Source organism: Lampetra fluviatilis, chromosome 64, assembly GCF_964198595.1.
Source record: "Lampetra fluviatilis chromosome 64, kcLamFluv1.1, whole genome shotgun sequence".
NCBI classification, from domain to species: Eukaryota; Metazoa; Chordata; class Hyperoartia; order Petromyzontiformes; family Petromyzontidae; genus Lampetra; species Lampetra fluviatilis.
The window spans coordinates 1786604-1801601 of NC_136338.1; the positions used below are offsets into that span (position 1 = coordinate 1786604).

The 14998-nt window shown below is 52.8% G+C and overlaps 1 protein-coding gene across 1 annotated transcript in view; it reads left to right on the forward strand.

The window, feature by feature from the left end:
- Nucleotides 1-157: 157 nt before the first annotated feature.
- Nucleotides 158-14998, forward strand: part of LOC144951896 (serine/threonine-protein kinase BRSK2-like) — a 32842-nt gene continuing 18001 nt past the window's right edge. Inside the window, exons 1-4 of the mRNA XM_078882242.1 lie at nucleotides 158-906; nucleotides 12655-12749; nucleotides 13827-13912; nucleotides 14727-14867. Of these exons, the coding sequence (XP_078738368.1) occupies nucleotides 807-906; nucleotides 12655-12749; nucleotides 13827-13912; nucleotides 14727-14867 (422 nt within the window). The 5' untranslated portion in view covers nucleotides 158-806. The remainder of the gene's footprint in view (nucleotides 907-12654; nucleotides 12750-13826; nucleotides 13913-14726; nucleotides 14868-14998) is intronic.

The following is a 14998-nucleotide window of genomic DNA, read 5'->3' on the forward strand; positions in this document are numbered from 1 at the left end:
GGAAGAGGAGGGCGGGGAGAGGGGGGAGAGGGGAGAGGAGGGAGGAGGAGGGCGGGAAAGGGGGGAGGAGGAGGGCGGGAAGAGGGGGGAGGAGGAGGGCGGGGGGAGGAGGAGGGCGGGGAGAGGGGGGGAGGAGGAGGGCGGGGAGAGGGGGAGGAGGAGGGCGGGGAGAGGGGAGAGGGGGGAGGAGGGGAGCCGCTGTGGAGGGAGACGCGGGGAGGAGCGGGAGAGCACGGGGGCCCCAGGTCGCCATGGAGTCGCTCTCGGCGAGGAAGGAAATAGCGGACGACGAGGCCGCGGCGAACGTCCTCGCAACGTCGCCCGGGCGATCGTGAAGAGGGCCCGGTACCCCTCCAGCTTGGGGTAGCGAAGAGCGGCAAAGGAATAAGAAGAATAAGGGTGGACACGCAGGGAGGGAGACGCGGGGAGGGAGACTGGGAACCGTGGGCCGCATGTAATTGCATCAGCATCTTCCGTTTCATCATCATCACCACCATCATCATCATCAGCATCTTCCGTTTCATCACCATCATCATCACCACCACCATCATCAGCATCATCATCTTCCGTTTCATCATCATCATCACCATCATCATCACCACCATCATCATCATCATCAGCATCTTCCGTATCACCACCATCATCACCATCATCGGCATCTTCCGTATGATCATCATCATCACCATCAGCACCCCCATCATCATCAGCAGCAGCACCATCAGCACCCCCATCATCATCACCAGCAGCAGCATCAGCAGCAGCAGTGGGATTCGCGTTGCTGCTGCTGCTGCTGAATCGGAATAACAATGTCTTCGGTGCGGGAGACGGGCGGGGTGCAGCAGCAGCAGCAGGCGCAGTTCGTGGGACCTTACCGCCTGGAGAAGACGCTGGGCAAAGGGCAAACCGGTGAGTGCCTCGCCGCCTCGTCGACTCCGCGTGTCTCTCGACAGCTCTCATCATCATCATCATCAGCAGCAGCAGAAGCAGCAGCATCATCATCAGCATCATCAGCAGCAGCATCATCAGCAGCAGCATCATCAGCAGCAGCAACATCAGCAGCAGCATCATCAGCAGCAGCATCATCAGCAGCAGCATCATCAGCAGCAGCATCATCAGCAGCATTAGCAGCGTCAACATCATCATCAGCAGCATCATAATCAGCAGCATCATAATCAGAGGCAGGATATTTGACTTCCATTACTAACATCATCCCAGTTATCAGCATCAGCAGCAGCAGCAGCATCATCATCAGCAGCAGCATTATCATCAGCATAATCAGTAGCAGCAGCATCATCATCAGCATAATCAGCAGCAGCATCCTCATCAGCATCATCAGCAGCATCATCAGCAGCAGCAGTAGTATTCTTGTCTACCATGAGCATTATCCCAGTCATCTGCATCGGCAGTATCTGCAGTATCATCATCATCATCACCAGCAGCAGCTTCATCATCACCAGCAGCAGCAGCATCCTCATCAGCATCATCAGCAGCAGTAGCATCATCATCAGCATCATCAGCATCATCAGCAGTGTAATTATGATCCCTCTATTCCGCTGTCTTTCTGCTCATACCTATGACAATCTCGCATCTCCATCATCATCATCGGCAGTGTCATTGTTATCAGCAGCAGCAACACAACGATCTTCATAAGCACCACCAGCAAAGACAAAGATCCCCCGTGTAGCCTTAACAGACTGTTGGGGCAAGTGCTGTCAGCAAGCACCTATGAAGGCCGGCACGGCACACGCCCGTCCGCCTTTGTCTCCCTAGTGGCGATAATCACCCACCGCAGCGTGTACTCATTTGAGGCCGAGTCGACTTAGGGGAGGCTCCAGGACCGGTTCAGATACTGGTACTAGTGGCCATGAGCGGGAATCGAACTCGCCTCGCCAGGTTCGTAGCGCGGACAGTGCGCTCACCGCTGCGCCACCGCTCCCCAGCACCCCCCCCACCCACCCACTCAATGTCTCTCTCACTACCACGGCCTCGTCTCATAGCCCAGCACCAGCACCGCCGTCGTCCTCGTGATCTCCACCGTCTCGCCGCATTTCCATCATCCCCCGTCACGTTGTGTCTCCCCTCTGCTACAATCTCCACCACCACCACCACCACCTCCTCCTCCCTCCGATGGCTCCGCAGTGTCTCTCTAGCGCCTGTCAGCATGTTCCTGTCACAGCGACAGTCATCTGTGAGCGTTCCCTCCACCTCAACCTCTCGTGTCTCCACGAGTTTCTCTCTCCTCCCCCCCTATAATTTGTGCACCATTAAGATCTCCACCACCTATGGCTGTGCGTGTGTGTGTCTGTGAGTGTGTCAGTGTGTGTGTTACCTGTGTGTGTCAGTGTGTGTGTGTGTCAGTGTGTGCGTTACCTGTGTATGTCTCTGTGTGTGTCTGTGTGTGTCAGTGTGTCTGTGTGTCTGTGTTTGTGTTACCTATGAGTATGTCAGTGTGTGTGTTACCTGTGTGTGTCAGTGTGTGTGTGTGTCAGTGTGTGCGTTACCTGTGTATGTCTCTGTGTGTGTCTGTGTGTGTGTATGCTTCGTGCGGAGAGAAGCAGGATTGGAAGGATGCCCTGGTGGTCCCCCTCTTTAAGAAGGGGGACCGCACAGACTGTAACAACTACAGGGGCATCTCACTCCTCAGTGTGCCGGGAAAGGTCCTGGCAAGGATTATTCAACATCGCCTTGCTAGGCACGCTGAGGAGAGGCTTGCGGAGCCCCAATGCGGTTTCAGGAAAGGGCGGTCCTGCACGGATGCCATATTTTCTGTCCGTCTGTTACAGCAGAGGTGTAGGGAATTCCAACAAGACCTACATCTCTGCTTTATTGACCTGGTCAAGGCCTATGATACCATCAGTAGGCCTGGAGTCTGGGTTGTTCTTCGTGCTTTCGGAGTCCCTGACCCTCTGCTCACGATCATTAAGGACCTTCATGATGGTGAGCGGGCCCAGGTGAATCTACGTGGCCGGGAGTCGGAGCCTTTCCCTGTACACCTTGGGGTGCGACAGGGATGTCATCTGGCTCCCACATTATTTAACATCTATTTTGACCACGTACTTCGTGAAGCCTTCAATAGCTGTACCGGGGGAATTTCCATTTGGTACAGATATAATGGGAGGCTGATCGATGCCCCGGTGCGATCAAGGGATGGCTCTCTATTGGTCAACCACGTTATGTATGCCGATGATTTGGTAATAGCTGCTCATTCATAGGAGTTTGAGACGCTGCTGCTGAGACTGGAGCGTGCCACTAAGAGGTGGGGCCTTGCCATCAGCCCCACCAAAACTAAGCACCTGCCTGGGTATTTTGTACCATCGGGCACTCCACCCCCACAACTCCCAATCGGTGATGGGGCAGTAGTGGAGAGAGTGGAGAGTTTCCCATACCTGGGCAGTATGCTTATGACCGGCTCCAGTTTAACAGCAGAGGTCTCATTCCGAATCAGTCGAGCGGCAATATCTTTTCATCGGTTGCGTAACGCTGTGTGGAAGCTACCTGGTCTGTCGCTCCGCACGAAGCTTCAGGTCTTCTCGCCCACAGTCATTCCCTCCCTTCTCTACGCTTGCGAAACGTGGACCCCCCTAATGGAGCATCTTCGCCGGTTGGAAACATTTAGGCTGGCCTGCCTACGATCCATCCTGGGTTTAACCAGGCTGGATTGTGTGAGGAGCTCACAAATCCTTGAACGATCTGGGCAAAGTCCCATCGGTGAGCTCCTCCGGCAGGCAAGGCTGCGTTGGCTGGGTCATGTAGCCCGCATGCCCAGCCACCGCATGCCTAAACAGCTTTTGTTCGGCCGGATCGAGGGGGCTAAACGGGCGCGGCACGGGCTAGAGAAGAGATGGAGTGATGTGGTACAGGAGGACGTGGAGCTGAGTGGACTTGCCGATGACTGGTACCAGCGGTGTCAAGATCGGCCTCTGTGGAGGCTCGTGAAGGACGCTACTGGGCAGTTGGAGGCAGTCGCCCTCCAACAACAACGGAGGGCGGAGGAGCGACGCTCACAACAACGAGCGGAGCGTCGGGTGGCTAAAGCACAGCAAATTGGTACAGTAGGGGGCACAGGTGGTGCATCAGCCAGTCATCTCGGTCATCTCAGTCAGTCGACCCGTGAAACCTGGGTCTGCCCCGTGACCTCCTGCCAGCGGGCGTTCGACACTTCACGTGGCCTCAAGGTGCACGTGGCCTGGCACAAGCGTCGTGGTGACGTCACCGACACTTAGCGGCGAATGGCGGTTGTTTTAGTTGTGTGTCTGTGTGTGTGTTTGTGTGTCTGTGTGTTTGTCCCCGCGTTCGTGTGTTCTGGGCATCCCCTAGATTGATTCCGCCTCTAATGTGTAGCTGGTATAGTGTAGTAAACATCGCCACTAAGGGAGACAAAGGCGGCCGGGCGTGGCACTGGTCACCCACCCCCTCGTGTGCCGTTCCGGCCTTCATAGCTGCTGCTCGCTAGCAGCACTTGCCCCAACAGTCTGTTACAGGCTACACGGGGGATCTTTGTCTTTGTCTGTGTCAATGGGCATGCGAGGGAGCGGTGGCGCAGCGGTCAGCGCACTGCGCTAGGAACCCGGCGGCACTTGCCCCGCTTTCCATGGCCGACTCAGCCTTAGAGGTGCACCTTGCCGCAGTGTGTAAAACAACGGACCCCCCCCCCCCCATCACCTCACGTCCCATGCGCCCACCTTCATAGGCGCTTGCTACTCCCTCACGGCACTTGCCCCGACGTACTGTGTAGGCTACCTGGGGGACCTTTGTCTTTTGTCAATGACGTGCATAGCCACGAATCCCCGTGTCCTCCTCCCCCCTCCCCCGCGTGTGACTCTCTCGACCTCTCTCGAAGTCCCACTATGCTCCATCCCCACCCCACCTCTCTCTTCGTGATCTCTCCCTCTTAATCTCTCGCATCCTCTCGTCTGTGTCAACATCTCCTCTCTCACATTCTCCCGATCGCTCTCTTTTTATTATTATTATGTTTGCACGCTTTCTATTAACTCACTCTGTCTGTCTGTCTGTCGTTGTTGTTGTTGTTGTCGTCGTCGTTGTTGTATCCTCAAATCTTGTCACTCAATTTTAACCCACTTCCCAATGTGGTATCGACTGCAAACTTGGTATATTTACGTCATACTGATGACAATACTATATTCTATCATAAACAATAAAAAATATATTTTAAAACATTCATTTGTACATGTTATGTTTCGGCTTGGCTCTAATTGTCCACGGTCAACTGACGTTGGCTGTAATTGGCCACGGCCATTTAACGTTGTGGCAAGCTTCGGGGCCACTTCCTGGAGTCGTGGAGTTCTGCCGTTACTAGTACATTTCATTAAAGCGTGTTTAAAAAAAAAAAGTATTTTTAAATATTACTTATTTTATCGATCAAAGGAAACGAGAAAATGCTCGGTTTAGTCGGCACTTTGCTTCGTTCATCATTTAGTTTTTTAGTTTTTCCATTGCTTTGCTTTATGTTTTATCATTGTGCAACCAAATCAATCTGTGCTACTTTCTTCGTAGACACAAACATCAAGAAGCACGCTCTGCTCATCCTACTCCCTTCCCTATCTCTCTACCCCCCCTCTCTACCCCCTCTCGCTCTACCCCCTCTCGCTCTACCCCCTCTCTCTCTACCCCCTCTCTTTACCCCCTCTCTCTACCCCCTCTCTTTACCCCCTCTTTCTACCCCCTCTCTCTACCCCCTCTCTCTACCCCCTCTCTACCCCCTCTCGCTCTACCCCCTCTCTCTCTACCCCCTCTCTTTACCCCCTCTCTCTACCCCCTCTCTCTACCCCCCCTCTCTACCCCCTCTCTCTCTACCCCCTCTCTACCCCCTCTCTCTACCCCCTCTCTCTCTACCCCCCCTCTCTACCCCCCCCTCTCTACCCCCTCTCTCTACCCCCCCCCCCTCTCTACCCCCCCCTCTCTACCCCCTCTCTCTACCCCCTCTCGATCTACCCCCTCTCTCTCTACCCCCTCTCGCTCTACCCCCTCTCTCTACCCCCCTCTCTACCCCCCCTCTCTACCCCCTCTCTCTACCCCCTCTACCCCCTCTCTCTACCCCCTCTCTCTCTACCCCCTCTCTACCCCCTCTCTCTATCCCCTCTCACCCTACTCTCTATCTCTCTATCTGTGGCACACGGTCACGGATCACGTTTCTCTCTCCCCGTGTCGATCACCGCCCACCCCCAGCCTCCACCCTTCTTTCTCAATGTCCGAGCCCCGTGTCTATCTCTTGAATGGCTCTGGTTGCAACACCCCCCCCCCTCTCTCTCTCCTCAATCGATCTCTAAAACTGCCACGTGTTCACATTTCTCTATCGCCATGTCTCTCAGTGTCACAGATTCTCTCAAACTCTCTCTTTCTCTCTCGCCATGTCTCTCAGTGTCCCAGGCTCTCTCAAACTCTCTCTTTATGCCACGTGTTTACATTTCTCTAATCGCCATGTCTCTCAGTGTCACAGATTCTCTCTAACTCTCGCTCTCTTTATGCCACGTGTTCACATTTCTCTATCGCCATGTCTCAATGTCCCAGGCTATCTTCAACTTTCTCTCTCTCTATGCCACGTGTTTACATTTCTCTAATCGCCATGTCTCTCAATGTCCCAGACTCTCTCTAACTCTCCCTCCGGGTGTAGTATCTCAATCTCACGGTCACCCTCTCAATGTGCATATCGCGTTTCTCGATCTCCCATCCCCTCGTCTCTCTATCTCTCTCAGTGTCTCTCCACCTCTCTCCCTGTCTCTCGCTCGCCGAAATGCATCTCAGTGTCCCCGTCACTCCCTGCCGTTTCTCTCATCACCACCACCACTACTACCACTACTACCACCTCTACCACATCTGTATATCTCTATGGCAGTCACTATACATCTCCTCCCTCTCTCTCACACAAATCCCGACCCGTCACGCTCATCCCATTTGTATCTCTGTGCAGCGAATATCGCCACGTCTCTCCTCGTCTCGAGGTGCCGATGCCTCTCCAGCTCTCCCCCGGATCTATCTCTTCCCAGGTCCTAATCTCCATTAGTCGACACGGTGGCTATGAGATGTTAACTACATCGCCAGGTGTGCAGGAGGTCGTGGGTTCGATCCCGACCTTGACGCCTGCTTCTGCTGTATATTTGAAGTTTGCGTGTCTCTCTCTCTCCCTGTGGTCGCGTGTATTTTTCTCCGGGTCCTCCGGGTTTTCCCCTCCAAATTTAGAATTAACGTGATGAGCCACTTCGTTGAGCTATCATTTGCGATCACCAGGTCGCTTCTGAAAAAGAGTTACAAATCTCAGTTTAAAAAAAATAGTTGAGTTATTAGTTATAGTCTCGCCCACTCTCAATGGCCTTATCCCTATCTCGAATCTCACTTCAACTCAATCTCCTCTCAATGCATCCACGTCTGACTATCTGATCGCTCTATACACAATGGCCCCAACCACTTCTTACCCTCTCGGCACCCTCCTGCCCTTCTCTCTCTCTGTGTGTCTCTCTCTCTGTGTATCTCTCTCTGTCTGTCTCTCTCGCTATCGCTCCCTCTCTCACCATCTCTATGTATCTCTCGCGATCCCTCTCTCTCTCGGTCTATCCGTAGCAGGCTTCGCGTCCGAACTGCGACCTGCTTGGCACGACCCTCCTGCAAGGGAGTCTTGAGACTCAGGCGATATTTTTTTTTGCTGAGTAACAGGAATCGCCCCCCCCCCCCAATTTTCCCCACTTTAGTGGTCACGTGATTGGGGTGTTGCCCCCCCACCCCCTCCACCCACCCCCCCACAGTCAGCAGAGTCACCACTAAAAATAAAGACAAAGCTCTCCCGAATAGCCTTGAATAGCCAGTTGGGGGCAAGTGCCGTTAGCGAATACCTATGAAGACCGGCACGGCACACGAGCGCAGGGTGGGTAGGTGGCCCAGGACCACGCTCGGCCGCCTTTGTCTCCCTCGCTCCGACGGGTACTCATTTGAGGCCGAGTCGACCTATAGGGCCAAGACCAGGACCAGGACCGGCACGGATACTCGTCACCGGTGGTGTTGGCCCTGAACGGGAATCGAACTCGGCTCTCTGCCGGGTTCGTAGCGCGGCGTGGCGCTAACCGCTGCACCACCGCTCCTCGCGCTTGTAACCAAACAACCAACAACAACTCAGTGACGACGACGTCACCCACGGCGACTTGTGCCAGGCTAGGTGCACAACAACAACAACCGCGGTTCACCACTCAGTGGTGGCGAAGTCACCCATGGCGTCTTGTGCCAGGCTAGGTGCACAACAACAACCGCCGCCGTTCGCCGCTCAGTGTCAGCGGCGGCGTCACCCACGACGGTGCCTTGTACCAGGCTAGGTGCACGTCAAGGCCACGTGTGCGTCTCGGCCTCGGATTGAAGGCCCCGCATCGAAATCGCACGGCGTGCAGTCACTTGGATTCGCAGCGGAATTGAAAATAAAATAAATATTTATCCTCCCCCCCCCTCCTCCCACTCGCCGCCCCCACCACCAACGTGTGGATGTTTTGACAGACTTCCGCAGCACATCTGGAGAAGATGCGCGTTTGACTTTATTTAGAGTGAGCCGCTGCAGTGAGTTACCATCACGCGGATCGGCCATTTCGTTGAGCTATCGTTTGTGATGGGTCAGGTCGCTTCTGCAAAAAAGAAGGGCATGCCTCAGTGTGCTTTGCCTGCTAAGATAAACACAATAGTTTTATATTCTTAGGGTTTTTTTCGGTGAAGTCACGTAGGTAAAAAAGTAAAAGAAGTTATTGGAGCAATATTTATTTATTTACTAATTATGATTATTTTTATTTAGTACTTTTATTTATTTATTATTAATAAATACAAAATTTGACTTTTATTAATTTTAATTTTTTACCTACGTGACTTTACCGAAAAAACATAAGAATATGAATCCTTGCAGTCACGAAAGCTTCAAATCTAGAAAAAAAAATAGTTATGTTTTATTTATATATGTTTTAAAAGTGTTTTGTTTACCTTCCCTTTGCTTTGCAGTGCTGTCGTGTTTTTGTAACGTCCCCGACCACTGCCTCTCTGTGAAAAAGAGCTTTATATCTTATCGGATTGCTCCAGCAAACACACAACATTCTGATTCTGACTCTGGCGGCAAGTGCTGTTAGCGAGGTGACGGGTGGCTAACACCAACATGAAGAATAGTATGATGATGATGATGATGTCAGTACGACGCTTAGTGCTCTGTAACCCACTTCTTATTCTCTCTCTCTCTGTGTAAAACTTCAGCATCGCGATCAATCGACTGCCAGGATGAAGATCGATGTTGATGATGTCCTTAGCCCGAGTCTCTTCTCTCATCCACGTGTTCCTGCTCTTCCTGTCTCTGTTCACATTTCGGTTCTGACCCCATAAGATCACCAAACAAAATGAACCGATGCTTTAACAACAACAAAAATCATTTTCATTGCGTTTATCATCACGCTGCTTTTGAGGGTTTTGTTGATCGATACGAGTCGTCATCCGAGACGTCTGGCGGTTAAACCCGCGACGTACAGAGTTTTTGGAGTCGCAGTCAACTGCGTTACGCGTGAGAATGACGACTTTGCGTTCAGAATTCGTAATGCGCGCGCCGATTCGGCCCCTGGCTGCTAATGCATTAGAAGCACTCCGGGCGCTGTCCGCGGTGCTGAATCATTCAGGCCGCGCGGTATTAAGAGCGCAATAGCGCCCGACCAATTGCGTTGACGCGTCTTCTTCCAAACCTCGTTATTATTTCTTATTCTTCTTCTTCCACGACTATATTACCCTTCCTCTTCTTGGTTCTTTCGGTAAAGTCACGTAGAAGGGAAATGATAAAATAATAAAAATAAAACATAATAAAATTATCCTCACGACGCTTCGGCCAAAACGCAAGCAGCCGTCCTCAGGTGAAGAACAGGTCTGTCGGGAAGACAGTGTCTGAATGAAACACCACCAGGCTTGGAGCGTATATTTAAGCTGGGTTGGAGGGGGAAGAGCGCCTTGACAAAAGAATTTGCATATCAAGAGGAATTGAGCATGACGACTTTACCGTGTATTTTCAGTATTTGTTCAATATTTTTCATCGTCGTCGTCGTCGTCAGCCGTGATCGATCCAGCGCCGGATGGAGGTGTCCAGAATTTGGATGCCTTCATCAGATTTCATCGTCACTCCGTCTCGTCGCTCCATCTCCTCCGCGGTGGTCATCCTCTCGGAAACGTTCTGTCCTCTGCCTGCCACGGTGGCTATGAGATGTTAACTATCTCGCCTGGTACACAAGAGGTTGTGGGTTCGATCCCGACCCAGACGCCTGCTGTATATTTGGAGTTTGCGTGTCTCATCATCATCACGGTGGCTAGGATATGTTAACTACCTCGCCTGGTATACAGGAGGTCGTGGCTTTGATCCAGACCCTGACGCCTGCTGCTGTATATTTGGAGTTTGCGTGTCTCTCATCATCATCACGGTGGCTAGGAGATGTTAACTACCTCGCCTGGTATACAGGATGTCGTGGCTTTGATCCAGACCCTGACGCCTGCTGCTGTATATTTGGAGTTTGCATCTCTCATCATCATCACGGTGGCTAGGAGATGTTAACTACCTCGCCTGGTATACAGGAGGTCATGGGTTCGATCCCGACCCTGGCACCTGCTGTGTATTTGCAGTGTCTGTCTCCCAGTGTCGCGTGGATTTTTCTCCAGGTCCTGCGGTTTCTTCCTCCACATTTAGAATCACCACAAAGCGTTTACAGCATTTTTGCTTTTATAAATGTCCACGTGTTAAGCCCACTTCGTTGAGCTACCATTTGTGATAACCAGGTCGCTTCTAAAAAGAAGAGCTGCATAGCTCAGTGGGGCCTTACCTGGTCAAATAAAAAATGTGTTTAGCCTCGACCATCGATCATAATCACCATCATCACCATCATCACCATCATCACCATCATCACCGCCATCCCTTCTGGCCGTGACGCATCCTACCCAGGCCCCACTTACCTCTCCTAGCAGAGTGGATGACGATGTCATGAACCCGTGTGCTTTATGTAGCCCACGTGTTCGTCTCGCCGTCTGTCAATGCAATTCCATAATATCTCTCCACACTGTGTTCTGACTTCATGACATAGTCACACAGTGTGGGCGGAATGACATTCAGAGTTTCGGCGGTGAAAACAAATCGTGCTTAGAATGAATGCAATATATTTATACGAAGTTGTAAAACACTGCCGCACACTGCTCTGTGCAAAGACTGAAACGTGAACGCGGAGCTCCGGGAAATATGTCTATTTTGCTTCAACAATAAACACATTCCTGCGGAGGGAGCTGGTAGGAACGTTGGGTTGCTCGGCCAATTGCCAGCGTCAACGGCAGCGTGGTGTATTCCGCAAATATGGCCGACTGTGAGGGCGGGCACAAGCCGGCGTGAGTAGGTTAAACGTTGAGTTTTATAAGGGAACCACGGGGTGACCAGCCCCTCTCCACCCAGCCCCACCCCTCCCACCCCACACCCAGAGGGTGGTGGTGGTGATGATGATGAGAGGGTGGTGGTGATGATGATGATGAGAGGGTGGTGGTGATGATGAGAGTGTGGTGCTGATGATGAGAGTGTGGTGATGATGATGAGAGGGTGGTGATGATGAGAGGGTGGTGATGATGATGAGAGGGTGGTGGTGATGATGACAGGGTGGTGATGATGAGAGGGTGGTGATGATGATGAGAGGGTGGTCGTGATGATGAGGGTGGTGGTGGTGATGATGAGAGGGTGGTGATGATGATGACAAGGTGGTGATGATGATGGCAGGGTGGTGGTGATGATGACAGGGTGGTGATTATGATCAGAGGGTGGTGCTGATGATGATAAGAGGGTGATGATGACAGGGTGGTGATGATGATGAGAGGGTGGTGGTGATGATGACAGGGTGGTGGTGATGATGACAGGGTGGTGGTGATGATGAGAGGGTGGTGGTGATGATGAGAGGGTGGTGGTGATGTGATGAGAGGGTGGTGATGATGAGAGGGGAGAAGGGAAGATGGAGAGACGAGGAAGCAGCGAGCAGTAAACGTCTGTCAAGGCTCGTACGAGAAGATCTTGGCTTTTGCTTCCCAGGGAAAGAAGCGGGGCTATGCAGCGGGGGGGGGCGTAGTCAAACATAATAACCACGCCCACACACCACGTGCTTTGTTGCGCAACTTCTCGCCCAAATGTGAACCTGGGAATCTAACCCAGCTGCTGTTCCTGTCATTCCCACCCACACCCCACCCCCCACTACCCCCCACCACCCACCCACTACCCTCCACCACCCACCCACCCACACCCACCCACCCACTACCCCCCACCACCCACCCACCCACCCACAACCACCCACCACCCACCCACACCCACCCACCCACCACCCACTCCACTCACCCCACTCACCCCACTCACCCACACCCCACCCACACACAACACCCACGCACACCCCACTCACCCCTACCCACACCCACCCACCACCCCACCCACACACAACACCCACCGACCCCATACTCATCCCTACCCACACCCACCCACACCCACCACCCACCCACACCCCACACACACCCCACCCACACTCAACACCCCACACCACCCACCACCCATGCACACCCACACCGCACCCACACCGCACCCACACCCACCACCCACCATCCACCACCCCACACGACACCCGCGTGCGTGTGCAGGGCTCGTCAAGTTGGGGATCCACAGCGTGACGGGACGCAAGGTGGCGGTGAAAATTGTGAACAGAGAAAAACTCAGCGAGTCCGTGCTCATGAAGGTAGCCTCCCTGTGAATCATTCCCTCCATTCTCTCTGTGAATCATTCTCCTCTCATTCTTTCTCTCCCTGTGAATCATTATTCTCTGATTCTCTCTCTGTTAATTCTTCTTCTCTGATTCTCTCTTCTCTGATTCTCTGTGGATCCTTTTCTCTCCCCGTGAATCATTCTCCTATCATTCTCTCTCTGCGCGGATCATTCTTCTCTGATCTCCCATCTCCCATCATCGCCCTCCAAGGCCGTAGCCATGTAGTCAACATTGGGGGGGACCAAATCTTCCAGGGTGTCTGAGGGTCGCCCCTCAGAAAATAAATCTAAATTTGAAAACGAATTTCCTACCTAAAATATAAAAAAATCACTACCACATGGGATGGACTTTTTTTTTTACAATAATGTCTAATAGTTGTCTAATACATTGCTCTGTTTTAACTTTTTTACTATTTCTTGTTTCATTGTATGTAATGGCAGAGATTAGGGATTAATAAAGTACAACCATAACCACAAAAAAACAGAAATCGATTTTATAGCAATATATTGGGGGGGGGGGACATTTTGAGCATATTTGAATATTGGGGGGGAATGTGCCCCCCCCAATATTTATTATAATACGAGCTTTACTACCCGGCTTCGCCCGAGACTTGGAATCTTGTCTTAGATTAATACACGGCCTACGCGGAGTGGGGGGGGGGGGGGGGGGGGTGCGTGACGTCAGCAGGCACACTACGTGACGTCATCAGTAACACTGCGTGACGTCAGCAGGCCCACTGCGTGACGCTGCTGCATGCGGGTGACATGACACAGATGTGACGTCACAGCTCACTTGCCGTGCAAAATATATCCATTATTGCGCCCCCCCTCCCCCCCCAAAACAACAAAAGTGTATTTTTATAATTTGTGCATGGTGTACAGTCTGGAAAGTACCCACATGGCAAATTTTAAGCTTGTTGCATGTCGGGAAGTACGCTAAAAATTTAGAACAGACACATATTCACAAATTTTTCTTTTTACATATTTCCCTCTTATATACAGTATATCGATCACGGCCTTGTCGGCCTCTCTGTGCGTCCGCGCGCGGCAGGTGGAGCGCGAGATCGCGATCCTGAAGCTCATCGAGCACCCGCACGTCCTCAAGCTCTACGACGTCTACGAGAACAAGAAATACCTGTGGGTGGCCCCCCGCCCCCCTCCCACCGTGACTGCGGCTGACTGTGGCTGACTGTGACTGACTGTGGCTGACTGCGGCTGCGGTGCAAGTACCTGGAACTGGAGCACGTGTCTGATTAGCTGATTGTGACCAACTGCGACTGACTGTCACCGACTGCTACTGACTGTGACTGACTGCGGCTGACTGCTACTGACTGTGGCTGGATTACCACTGACTGTGGCTGACTGCGGCTGCGGTGCAGGGACCTGGAACTGGAGCACGTGTCTGACTGGCTGACTGTGACCAACTGCAACTGACTGTCGCTGACTGTGACCGACTGCTACTGACTGTGGCTGACTGCCCCTGACTGCGGCTGCGGTGCAGGGACCTGGAACTGGAGCACGTGTCTGACTAGATTGTGACCAACTGCGACTGACTGTCGCTGACTGTGACCGACTGCGACTGACTGAGGCTGACTGCTACTGACTGCGGCTGGATTGCGACTGACTGTGGCTGCGGTGCAGGTACCTGGAACTGAATCACATGTCTGACTAGCTGACTGTGACCAACTGCGACTGACTGTCGCTGACTGCTACTGACTGACTGACTGAGGCTGACTGCTACTGACTGCGGCTGCATTGCGACTGACTGTGGCTGGCTGCGGTGCAGGTGCCTGGTACTGGAGCACGTGTCTGTATGTGGCTGACTGCTTGCGACTGCTTGCGACTGACTGCGGCTGTACCGCGACTGACATAGCTGCGGCTGACTGCGGCTGACTGCTACTGACTGTGGCTGCATTGCAACAGCTTGTGACTGACTGCGGCCGCTGTGCAGGTACCTGGTACTGGAGCACGTGTCTGGCGGGGAGCTGTTCGACTACCTGGTGAAGAAGGGGCGGCTCACGCCCAAGGAAGCGCGCCGGTTTTTCCGGCAGATCATCTCGGCCCTCGACTTCTGTCACAGCCACTCCATCTGGTGAGCGAGCGGCTCGCCCCAAGTGCCGGCACCACAACGCGGTTTAAACGATGATCATGTGCATGCCAGGCGAGGTAGTTAACATCTCCTAGCCACCGTGATGATGATGATGATGAGAGAGAGACACGCAA